At 46.3% G+C, this 12,231-nt stretch overlaps 1 protein-coding gene across 6 annotated transcripts in view; it reads left to right on the plus strand.

The window, feature by feature from the left end:
• Positions 1 to 12,231, plus strand: part of ARHGEF4 (Rho guanine nucleotide exchange factor 4) — a 663,006-nt gene that overhangs the window by 352,573 nt on the left and 298,202 nt on the right. The window contains exon 1 of one of the 6 annotated variants that reach the window (XM_086943790.1): positions 4,597 to 6,248. The exons of the other annotated variants lie outside the window; for them this stretch is intronic. Within the exon in view, the coding sequence (XP_086799916.1) occupies positions 6,068 to 6,248 (181 nt within the window). The 5' untranslated portion in view covers positions 4,597 to 6,067. Of the gene's footprint in view, positions 1 to 4,596; positions 6,249 to 12,231 lie in introns of those variants that run through there. 6 annotated transcript variants of the gene reach the window in all.

Raw genomic sequence — 12,231 nt, forward strand, 5'->3', positions numbered from 1 at the left:
AACATACAGAAGCGAGGCACTAAAAGGACTTGATTGTGGTCAATTAGATAAAATTATTGCAAACATTTCTAGAATGGTCTTCCAGCTACCGTCACACACTTCACCGGCACAAATCAGGCTGGAACTGGGCATCTGCAAACAATCAATGGGCAGAATGATGAATTTTCTAATGAGCTGCCATAAGCTGAGGTCGTCAAAGGAGGGCAGTCTAGCGCAACATTTATGGACCAACCTGAACACAAAACGATGGCTAGTGGGGTACCGCTATTTGTCCAGCTGGCTTAACACCCTTGCCTGAGCGAAGTCTGGGACCTACATGTAGGTCAAAATGAGTTCAAGAGGCTAGCAAATGTTAGTGCGAAAAAGCTCTCCTCAGCATAAGACAGGGCAAGCCTCACAGCTAGAAGCCATGGTTTGATGACCCTCAAGACATATGATCAGCTGAAATTTCAGAGCTATTTAACTTTCTCGTTCAGTGCACGCACCAAGCTCCGCTTTTTAAAATTGAGAATGGGGGTGATCCAATAGTCTTGCCATCTTCCCAAATGGAAAAGAGACTGTGCCCTGGAATCATGTTGGATTCGTGGGCATCATAGGGAGGACTTAATGCATGTACTGTGCCTGTGTCCTAACCTCTTGAAGGAAAGAAGGGCTTTTCTACGGAAGGGCTGGAATGACAAGGAGATTAGATCGTGCAGATCTGTAGTATTGGCCTGTTTTGATCCCCAGAACACCAACCTAAATTGTGCACTGGTGAGGTTTATGGACCGTGCAGCAAAAAAACTAGCGGAGGGGAACTGCTTAACATTACCTAGGCCGGAGATTCAGACCCCTGGCTCATCGCAATAGCCGTTGAAGAACTCTTTTTGCGGGGCAGCCGGGCACATGAATAATTGTCGGAAATATCAAAGCAAAACGACTATTGGAAGGGGAATGGCGCATAGGCTAGCTAAATCTGGGACTTAAAAGCTACTTCAACAATTACAATTGCCCCTTAAGGGAACACCATTATTGGATTTATGGACAGTGCACTTACAAGACAATTTTACAATTAGGAGGATGGGTACTTTTATCTACAGGAACCGGGGTTCTTTTTAACAAATTCAAAAAGTGCTAAATTTGTCCTTTTTGTATTTTGCAAAGGTTTATCAAATCATGCAAAAAAGTTTTCATGTGATAGATGATGAGGGCACATGGATTTTTGCAGACTTTGAAATTAACAAAAAAAAACTGTAGTCATTAGATCAATATGCACCCCTAATGTTAATAAAAACATTTCCTTGCACGAGTGTCATGATTAATGATGGCATTCAGATGGACTCGGATACTGGTGGGTGGAGACCAAAATCTGATCTTAGATCCTATTTTAATTATACTGGGGCATTTAGATATTCACAACTGCAAGGAGAATGCATTATTATTAAATTTGATTGGTGACTATGGCTTGTCAGACATTTGGCATTTATTACATCCCATCAATAGGGATTAACCAATTTATTTTTGTCCCCATGGCAACCTGTAGTGCACAGCTTTTTTTTTTTCTTCAGGCCCCATTACTGCCACAGTAACCTGATGCAAGGTCACTGAAAAAAATGTCCAATGTAACTGGTCTTTGACTTTGGTATGTGTTAGAAATTGGGCTAATGGTTGACTGGGGTATGAGCCCTAGGCAAGCACCAACCACAATCTTAGTCAGAGCAAGAAGCAAGCAATCTCTAAATTAGCCTGTGCTCATCCTCTGGTAGCTTGGCACAGAGCAGTCAGGCTAAATGTAGAGGCAATATGTTAATTATTTGTGCAACATTCAAACAGTAATACAGTGAATCACCACACAGAAAAATTCCACACCAGTTTAGAAAAATAGAGCTTAACGTAATAAATAAAACAAGATAAAAATTACGAAAATCCAATAAGTACATCTTCAAGCATTGAATTTCAAAGTTTTTAGGCAAAGTAGAGCCAAGAAGCAAAAAGAGATATTTGAGATATCTGGCTGCACTGGACCAGGACAAACTCAAAAGTTCAGGCTGACCATGATAGAGTTCGGGACGGCTACAGGGACCCAGTTGAGAATGCAAGGGGTAGCAGGGGCAATTCGTCAGTCCTGATGCACGCTGAAGTTACGATGTGGAGATCTGGCATTGTTGTCAAGACTGCCATCGACGAGGAATGCTAGGAGAGTGCTCCAGGTAAAGCATTGCGTAGCGGCAGTTCAAAAGGCGATGCATCCATCCCAGAGGCAGGAGGATGCAAGCCTTTTGTGACAAATCCAGTCCTCGTAACAGCGATGATGCATCCGTTCTGATTGAAGATGCACTGTTCAGCCGAAGAGATGTGTCGGTTCTGCTCAGGAATACATTGCACAGCAGAAAATGCAATGATTTTGCTGGAGACACACCTTAGGCTCACTTCCAAGGGACCAGGATTGAGGTGGTAACACTTGGCAGGGTAGACTCATAGATGGCAGTCTAGGTGCAGAAGCAGGTTGGTTGGAAGTCTTTTATGTCTCTGAGACTTCAGGGACAGGAGGCCAGCCAGTGAGCCCTTGTAGTCACTCTTGGTTCAAGTGATGCAGGTCCAGTCCCCTCACCAAGGCAAGAGAACAGCAGGCAGCAGGTCAACACAGCAAGGCAGGAGTTCAGCAAAACAGCTGTCCAGTAGAATGGCAGTCCTCTCAGCAGCATAGCAGTCTCTCTTCCTGGCAGAGTTGTTACAGCTCCAGAACTGTACTCAAGTGGTAAGGTCTGAGGTCAAGTACTTATACCTAGTTGTGCCTTTGAAGCAGAGGAGACTTGAAAGACATGCCTTTGAAGTGCACAGATGTCCTCCCTTCCTGTCCTGGCTCCAGACTCACCCAAGAGGGGATATGCAGCCCTTTGTGTGAAGACAAGACACAGTCTATTCAGGTGTAAGTGAGGATAGGTCCAGCTCCTCCCTCCCATCCTTTCAAGATGGCACATCACGTCACACCTAAGCTCCCTTTGTGTGTGGTTGTCTAAGGGGAATACACAAAGCCCAGCTGCCACCCACCCCAGACATGCGGTCAGAGACAGGCAGCAGGCACCAAATGGCTAACATAAGAAAATGCCAACTTTCTTAAAGTGGCATTTCAGAATTACAATTTAAAATCTGACTTCACCATCGGTTTAGATTTTAAATTGTATTTCCAGAGACACCAGGTTTGAAGGGTTTATCTCTTCTAAATTAGGAAATACACTTATAAAATGTAATCAGACAATCCCAATGTTATCCTTTGGGAGAGAAAGGCCTTGCAGTAGTGGAAACGACTTTGACAGTTTTTCACTACCAAGTTGTGTCAAACTTAAAAGTACATGCCCTGCCCTTTAAATGCAGGGCACCCTGCCCTCTGGGTTGTCCAGGGCAGTGCTTAATCTGAGCCGGTTGTTTCCGATGCTCAGCACTGACACTTAATTCTGAACACCGGCACTTATGGCAGCCTGCCACACGGTGGCGCTGTTTTCCCAAATCACAGATGAGCTTAACAACAATAGTTTATTAATTCAAGTCACATTACAAATAACTAATTCCTGCGGTTTCCCAAGTCATTCTTATAGCTTTGAGACTGGAATGGTCAGAACAATCACAAAGGAGTGTGGTTATCAGCTGTGTTGATACTGTTATAGGCAATGCTGGCAGGTGTAATCTGCAGTGGAATCACTTATTTTGTACAAACTTAGCACTGAATGAACGGCCCTTAATTTCCTGAGCAATAAAGTGCCAGAACAGCCTTTAGCGATTCCTTTGCTTACCCAACAAAAAAGCAAGCGCTTTCTGTTTGCATAACCTTAACCAATCGAACCCTCTAATCCTAAAAAAAATAAGAAATCATGTCACATTACTCTGTCACAAATATAACTTTACTTGAGGCAGGTACATTTCTAGAGGCGCCCTACGCAAGTGTTTACTTCATTCTTTCTCCTCAGTGCTGTAAGTGCATCTCTGATGTTTAATAAGCAAGCCTGTGATGTGCGTACCGCGAGGGACTTCTCTGCTGCATAAGGACCCATTATTTAACATATGTGCAACTTGAGCAATAGCTCTGCTATTTAAAGAATGAGCTTGTGATCTCTCTGCAAGGGTAAAATAAAGGTCTGCTCCATAAGGATTCACCCTCTAATCACTGTGGAAACGAGCACAAGACTGTGTACGTGTTTAGCCTGTAATATCTACGTAAAATGAGAGATAGGTCTGACATACAATGAATGACATACTTATGTAATGTAAGGGGCAGCAGGTAGCCTTATAATATTATGTAACGCGAGCTCCTGCCTTGTAGGGTGGGAGCTTGAACCGTAGGAAGCAAATGGTGGCAGGGGGTGCCGTGGTTTAAGAAGGCAGAAACAATTTACTCAGGAGGCAGGAGCTCGGAACAGCATCCTTGGAGGTGCAGGAGCAACTACACCCTCGTGGAGGAAAGATGCGAGATCTGCAGCCCCTGTGAGGTCGAAACTGCAGGAGGTGCCTCCCGTTAAGGCGGGTTCCTCCCTGTGAAGCAGGCGCTGGAACCGTGGTCTTGGGAGGAGGGAGCCGCAGCTCCCGTGGAGGAGGGCTGCACAGAACATTTCATCTCAGTCGTCTCCAGGAGCAGCTGTGATGCTGGCACAGGCTGGAGCCTGGTACTGTAAGGCAGCATCGCAGGCTTCGGTCTGCTCGTCTCTCCCGCGCAGGCTGCACCTGGAACCACCGTCTGCTGTCTGAGGAGTCCGGCGACCGAGGTGCCTTCAATGCACAGACCTCAGAGCTCTCTGCGGAGCCGGGCTTGAGCTCTCGGCGGCGCGCGACACGGGGCTGCAAGAGCTGCGCAGCGCGTGCTCCGAGGACCCTCGCCCAAGTCACGGATGTCTAGCGGGTCTCTGCTCTGAGGGCTGCGTCAGAGTGAGCGCCTTTGAGGACCTCGTTAGTAAGAAGCATGCTCGGAGGCAACCCGCCGCCAGGATGCATGGGGAGCCAGCTCTGACGCCCCTTGGTAAGGAGCCTTCTCTCGGGACCCCCTTAAAGGAGTCAACTCCGATGACTCACCTACCAGAAGCCGCCTCTGCAGCGTTCACACACGGAGCCTGCAGTGAGTCCCGTCACAGAGAGTGAGTGATTAATCCGAGCCGCCCTCTCCTCCCCAAGAATCCTGCTCTGAAAAGGAGACCAATGCCAGCATGCACAAAGAATCGGCTCTGAGTAACGCGATAAGTATCCTTCCCGGGGGTCCTTCACAGGGAGCCAGTGATAAGGACACACCCTCAGAAAACTTACATTGAGGCTCCAACCTGCAGAGCGTATTCTAATGACCCACCCACCTGTCTGCTGCTTCCTCTCAAAGGGAGATTGTGCTGAAGATTCTACTACAGGGAGCCCGCTCCCAATAACCCAACCTCAAGGTACGAATAGAGTCGGGGGTGTGTGGACCTTCATGTTAGGATGCAAAGGAAATCTTCTCTGAAGACCCCCTCACAGGGAGTCAGCTCAAGGAACACTCATATTGGGGATATGCCATAGGGCATTGCAGAGAGCAAGCCCCGAGGCCTTCATCACAGCATATCTGCTTTGACGACCCTTGTGTATGGATTCACATGGTGCATGCGCTGTATATCCAGATCAGAAGCAGCTTGTCCTAAGAGCTCCTGTGACAAGAGGAACAGTGAGCTTCCTCCGAGGAAGCTCTCACAATGATGTTTCTGTCATAAATTTCTTGCAGGGAGCCTTCACTAAAAGTTGAGCTAAACCTCAACATACACGTGGAACCTTGTATGGGGACGCCCATTTTAGAGAACCTGTTATTAGCAACCTTATGGTAGGATGCACCAGAGAGTGGTCTCACTATTGAAGAGAATTTACATCACTGGCACTGGACAGCTCAAGAAAACTAGCGTTCTTTCCTAACCCCAGTACCACATCCCAGAATCACCCGCGTATTCGCGAGATACACCAAAATCATCAGGTCTACCAATTTCACCAGGAGCCACTAATTCTCTAATGTCACTGACTGAACAGTGTGGCTGAGCCAACCAGAACCAGCAAATTTACCAGAGCCACCACACTCTCCAATTTCGTGATGAAGACTCACCAATGCCTGGGAGAAACAGAGGTGTCCCAGGCTTCAGGCGAATGTGGCAGCAGTGGGAGCTCAGGGCTATCACCAGGCTCGGAATCAGATGGCAGCAGTATGGGATATGGCGGGATGAGACGGCCCCTGTCCAGGTACTGGAGCTTGGAGAGCCTGCTCTCTGCATCAGGTAAGAGCTACTCTCTGAATTAGACAAGGCCTTCAAACACTTTAAAGTTGACACTCTACTAAACATGCTTCCCTAGATGTCAGTATTGTGTGCCAGAATAGACATCCTTGGAACCACCCTGCTAAACACTTCAAATCTCTGTGTATCAAAGTCATCACACTCTTAAACATTGCACACGTCTATGGACGCCCCTACGCTAGATCTTATAAACATTGGTTATCTCCATAGATATCAATGAAACACACTGTATATATATATATATATATATAGATATATATATATATATATAGATATATATATATATATATATATCCTCCAATCAGCACATATGGATGGCGTGCAACCCAATCATCAGGGGTGCTTGTGGAACGCCTGTGCGCGGTTGTTTACAAATACTAATGCTTCCGCAAAAATTTCAATCACAGAACAACACTCCTAGTAGAGTTACAATGATTTATTCAGCTTGGCAGAACAAAACAGTGTATAGCTATACACGGTTTTCTTCTGCCAAGCTGAATTAATCATCATAGCTCCACTCGGAGTACCATTCTGTGATAGAAATTGTTGCGGAAGCATTACGATACAAATGTATAATATATATATATATATATATATATATATATATATATATTTATATATATATAAAGAAATCGTCCTCCAGCCACAATCCTGATCTGTATGAAGACGAGGCGAACCCAGATGGATGGTGCACATTTCTATTATTCAACGCCCGACACCACCGCCATATATATATATATATATATATATATATATATATATATATATATATATATATATAAGGTCCAATCCCACTCCCAAAAGAATGGGTCCGAGTCCACTCGTATGACAGGGGATGATGTTTTTATTGCCAATTTACAAGCGCAGACACAGGAGTTGGTAATGTCTTTTTTAAAGTCACATCAAAGGGGATTTCTGTGCCCAGACCGCTGGACAGGGCAGACGCGTTTCAGCCTTTCTGCTTTCTTCAGTGCCCGTTTCTCCCCAACAGCGATGACACACCTGAGGGCCTGTTTAAATCTTAAGTCGTCCTCTCCCATTGGAGTGCTGTACTGGCCCTTCCTCCTTGGCTGCTGAGTGCGCTGTTCCCGTTTCTGAATCCATGCCGGGTTTTGTGTTACCACGTAGCGGGGGCAATATGCAGTGATTTGCCCACTCGAACACCCAGTGGCATCCCAGACTTGCTGGCCACGATCCTCACGCTCCCCAGCAGGCGAAACAGGAAACAGAAAAGGTCAGTCTTTCCCCTGTCACCTTCACGCAGTGAAATACTGCTTCCTTTCTCCCCAAACAGCAGATGCAAACGTGCGCATTTTTACCATTCAGGGGGGCCACACGCTGTATTTTTCAATACACAGTCCATTTGCACACAAGATTAGCGTGTTGCTCCTGACCGAAAGGGGGTCCCGGATAGTGGTGCTTGCTCACCGTTGTTTATAAGGTCCAATCCCACTCCCAAAAGAATGGGTCCGAGTCCACTCGTATGACAGGGGATGATGTTTTTATTGCCAATTTACAAGCGCAGACACAGGAGTTGGTAATGTCTTTTTTAAAGTCACATCAAAGGGGATTTCTGTGCCCAGACCGCTGGAAAGGGCAGACGCGTTTCAGCCTTTCTGCTTTCTTCAGTGCCTGTTTCTCCCCAACAGCGATGACACACCTGAGGGCCTGTTTAAATCTTAAGTCGTCCTCTCCCATTGGAGTGCTGTACTGGCCCTTCCTCCTTGGCTGCTGAGTGCGCTGTTCCCGTTTCTGAATCCATGCCGGGTTTTGTGTTACCACGTAGCGGGGGCAATATGCAGTGATTTGCCCACTCGAACACCCAGTGGCATCCCAGACTTGCTGGCCACGATCCTCACGCTCCCCAGCAGGCGAAACAGGAAACAGAAAAGGTCAGTCTTTCCCCTGTCACCTTCACGCAGTGAAATACTGCTTCCTTTCTACCCAAACAGCAGATGCAAACGTGCGCATTTTTACCATTCAGGGGGGCCACACGCTGTATTTTTCAATACACAGTCCATTTGCACACAAGATTAGCGTGTTGCTCCTGACCGAAAGGGGGTCCCGGATAGTGGTGCTTGCTCACCGTTGTTTATAAGGTCCAATCCCACTCCCAAAAGAATGGGTCCGAGTCCACTCGTATGACAGGGGATGATGTTTTTATTGCCAATTTACAAGCGCAGACACAGGAGTTGGTAATGTCTTTTTTAAAGTCACATCAAAGGGGATTTCTGTGCCCAGACCGCTGGACAGGGCAGACGCGTTTCAGCCTTTCTGCTTTCTTCAGTGCCCGTTTCTCCCCAACAGCGATGACACACCTGAGGGCCTGTTTAAATCTTAAGTCGTCCTCTCCCATTGGAGTGCTGTACTGGCCCTTCCTCCTTGGCTGCTGAGTGCGCTGTTCCCGTTTCTGAATCCATGCCGGGTTTTGTGTTACCACGTAGCGGGGGCAATATGCAGTGATTTGCCCACTCGAACACCCAGTGGCATCCCAGACTTGCTGGCCACGATCCTCACGCTCCCCAGCAGGCGAAACAGGAAACAGAAAAGGTCAGTCTTTCCCCTGTCACCTTCACGCAGTGAAATACTGCTTCCTTTCTCCCCAAACAGCAGATGCAAACGTGCACATTTTTACCATTCAGGGGGGCCACACGCTGTATTTTTCAATACACAGTCCATTTGCACACAAGATTAGCGTGTTGCTCCTGACCGAAAGGGGGTCCCGGATAGTGGTGCTTGCTCACCGTTGTTTATAAGGTCCAATCCCACTCCCAAAAGAATGGGTCCGAGTCCACTCGTATGACAGGGGATGATGTTTTTATTGCCAATTTACAAGCGCAGACACAGGAGTTGGTAATGTCTTTTTTAAAGTCACATCAAAGGGGATTTCTGTGCCCAGACCGCTGGACAGGGCAGACGCGTTTCAGCCTTTCTGCTTTCTTCAGTGCCTGTTTCTCCCCAACAGCGATGACACACCTGAGGGCCTGTTTAAATCTTAAGTCGTCCTCTCCCATTGGAGTGCTGTACTGGCCCTTCCTCCTTGGCTGCTGAGTGCGCTGTTCCCGTTTCTGAATCCATGCCGGGTTTTGTGTTACCACGTAGCGGGGGCAATATGCAGTGATTTGCCCACTCGAACACCCAGTGGCATCCCAGACTTGCTGGCCACGATCCTCACGCTCCCCAGCAGGCGAAACAGGAAACAGAAAAGGTCAGTCTTTCCCCTGTCACCTTCACGCAGTGAAATACTGCTTCCTTTCTCCCCAAACAGCAGATGCAAACGTGCGCATTTTTACCATTCAGGGGGGCCACACGCTGTATTTTTCAATACACAGTCCATTTGCACACAAGATTAGCGTGTTGCTCCTGACCGAAAGGGGGTCCCGGATAGTGGTGCTTGCTCACCGTTGTTTATAAGGTCCAATCCCACTCCCAAAAGAATGGGTCCGAGTCCACTCGTATGACAGGGGATGATGTTTTTATTGCCAATTTACAAGCGCAGACACATGAGTTGGTAATGTCTTTTTTAAAGTCACATCAAAGGGGATTTCTGTGCCCAGACCGCTGGACAGGGCAGACGCGTTTCAGCCTTTCTGCTTTCTTCAGTGCCCGTTTCTCCCCAACAGCGATGACACACCTGAGGGCCTGTTTAAATCTTAAGTCGTCCTCTCCCATTGGAGTGCTGTACTGGCCCTTCCTCCTTGGCTGCTGAGTGCGCTGTTCCCGTTTCTGAATCCATGCCGGGTTTTGTGTTACCACGTAGCGGGGGCAATATGCAGTGATTTGCCCACTCGAACACCCAGTGGCATCCCAGACTTGCTGGCCACGATCCTCACGCTCCCCAGCAGGCGAAACAGGAAACAGATATATATATATTTATATATATATAAAGAAATCGTCCTCCAGCCACAATCCTGATCTGTATGAAGACGAGGCGAACCCAGATGGATGGTGCACATTTCTATTATTCAACGCCCGACACCACCGCCATATATATATATATATATATATATATATGTCAGCAAATGTTCGCCAATCTCCCGGCCTCACACGGCGGCGGGCTCGAGTGAGGAAGCGACCCTCACAAATTCAATCAAACAACTTTGCCACCAAAGAAGTTACTCGAGCCCAGGTCCTTTGAGCGTGCAATTTATTAAGTACACAGAGTGTCAAACAACACCCGACGCGTTTCGGTGCAGGTACTTAATAAATTGCACGCTCAAAGGACCTGGGCTCGAGTAACTTCTTTGGTGGCAAAGTTGTTTGATTGAATATATATATATATATATATATATATATATATATATATATATATATATATCTCAGACACAGAGTTCCGGTGAAAGCCAGTACCTGCTCACGAGTGGGTCGTTGTTAGGGTTCCGGAAGCCCAATATCTTAGTCCAAACATTCTCCCATCAGGAAAATACGTACAACGACACTCCAGGAGTTGCTGTGCTTGAAAATTTATTTGGCAGCAAAAAACAAACAAACGCAATGCAATGCTGTATATTGTCTGTTCCAAAATGTCTGCTGCATTTATTTCACTTAGAGGTGTGCACGAATAGTCCTGTTTCCATGATAATGAACTGACAATGTAAAAGGACTATGGGTTGGAGTTCACAACAAACGTGAACAAGCCGTGAGGTGAAGCGCGTTGTTTGTTTTTTGCTGCCAAATACATTTTCAAGCACAGCAACTCCTGGAGTGTCGTTGTACGTATTTTCCTGATGGGAGAATGTTTGGACTAATATATATATATATATATATATATATATATATATATATATACACACACACAGCATTCAGTGAAAAAAACAAAGGTTACAGGGACATTATAGTCAGGCTCAGATTTCACTCATACAAAACCATTGAAATTCAGCAGTTATAGTTACCTGAGCTAACTATAACTTACGCCTCTGCAACTCACTGCTTAGGACCTCACATATTTCATCACTCATGACATGGTCAGCGACATCACTGATGACACCTCAAATGGCATCACTGATGACATCAGCAAGTGAGTGTAAGAGTTTTCTAAGTGTTTATGAGTATTAAACATATATGCTAACATACAACAAAAGTTAGATTAGTATACTAGTTGTACTACTAATGGGTGATACTATTTCTAACATATGTTATCTGAGTGGCTGTGTGACAGTCTGGATTTGTGTGTGAGTAGATGTCTGAGTGGGTGTGGGAGTGCATGCATGAGTGGCTGTACGGGTGAGTGAGTGGGTTTCTGCCTAGCTCTATGGGTGTGTGTATGGGTGTGTGAGTGGGTATCTGAGTGGTTGTATGGGTGTGTGAGTGGATGTGTGAGTGGTTTAGTGGCTGTGGCTGTGTGAGTGGCTGTATGGGTGTATAAGTGTGTGTGTGAGTAGCTGTGTGAGTTAAGAAGTGGATGTGCATGGGTCTGAGAATGGGTATGACAGTGGTTTACAGCTGTTTGAGTGGGTATATGAGAGGTTATATAGGGTTGTGAGTGGGTGTGTGAGTGGTTCTATGGATGTAAGCAGTGTTTGCATCAGTGATGTCATTTGAGATGTCATCAGTTAGGTTATGAGTGATGTCACTGACCATGTAATAAGTGATGTAATATGTCAGGTCATAAGCAGCGCATAGTGGGGGCATAATTTATTGTTAGCTCAGGTAACTATAACTGCTGAATTTCAATGGTTTTGTATGAGAACAATCTGAGCCTAACTATAAAGACCCTGGGGAATTGATTTTCCCTGTTGACTTACATTGAAAAAGAGGAGATTTTAGGCAAGAGACAGATACAATATAGCCCTTTTGGGCTCAAAAACAACGATAGCCTCCTGCCTGAATCGGGTCTGTTGGCATGTATGGTTGTACTGCCACTGCCTCTTCCATCTGCCCTCAGTGGACTTTAATATTGCTGCAGCCTCTCTTACCTGTACTGCATGGTTGGTTTGTTGCCCCTATCCCGCTTTCCCCTGCCCTA

The sequence above is a fragment of the Lissotriton vulgaris genome, chromosome 11, assembly GCF_964263255.1.
Source record: "Lissotriton vulgaris chromosome 11, aLisVul1.2, whole genome shotgun sequence".
Classification (NCBI taxonomy): Eukaryota; Metazoa; Chordata; class Amphibia; order Caudata; family Salamandridae; genus Lissotriton; species Lissotriton vulgaris.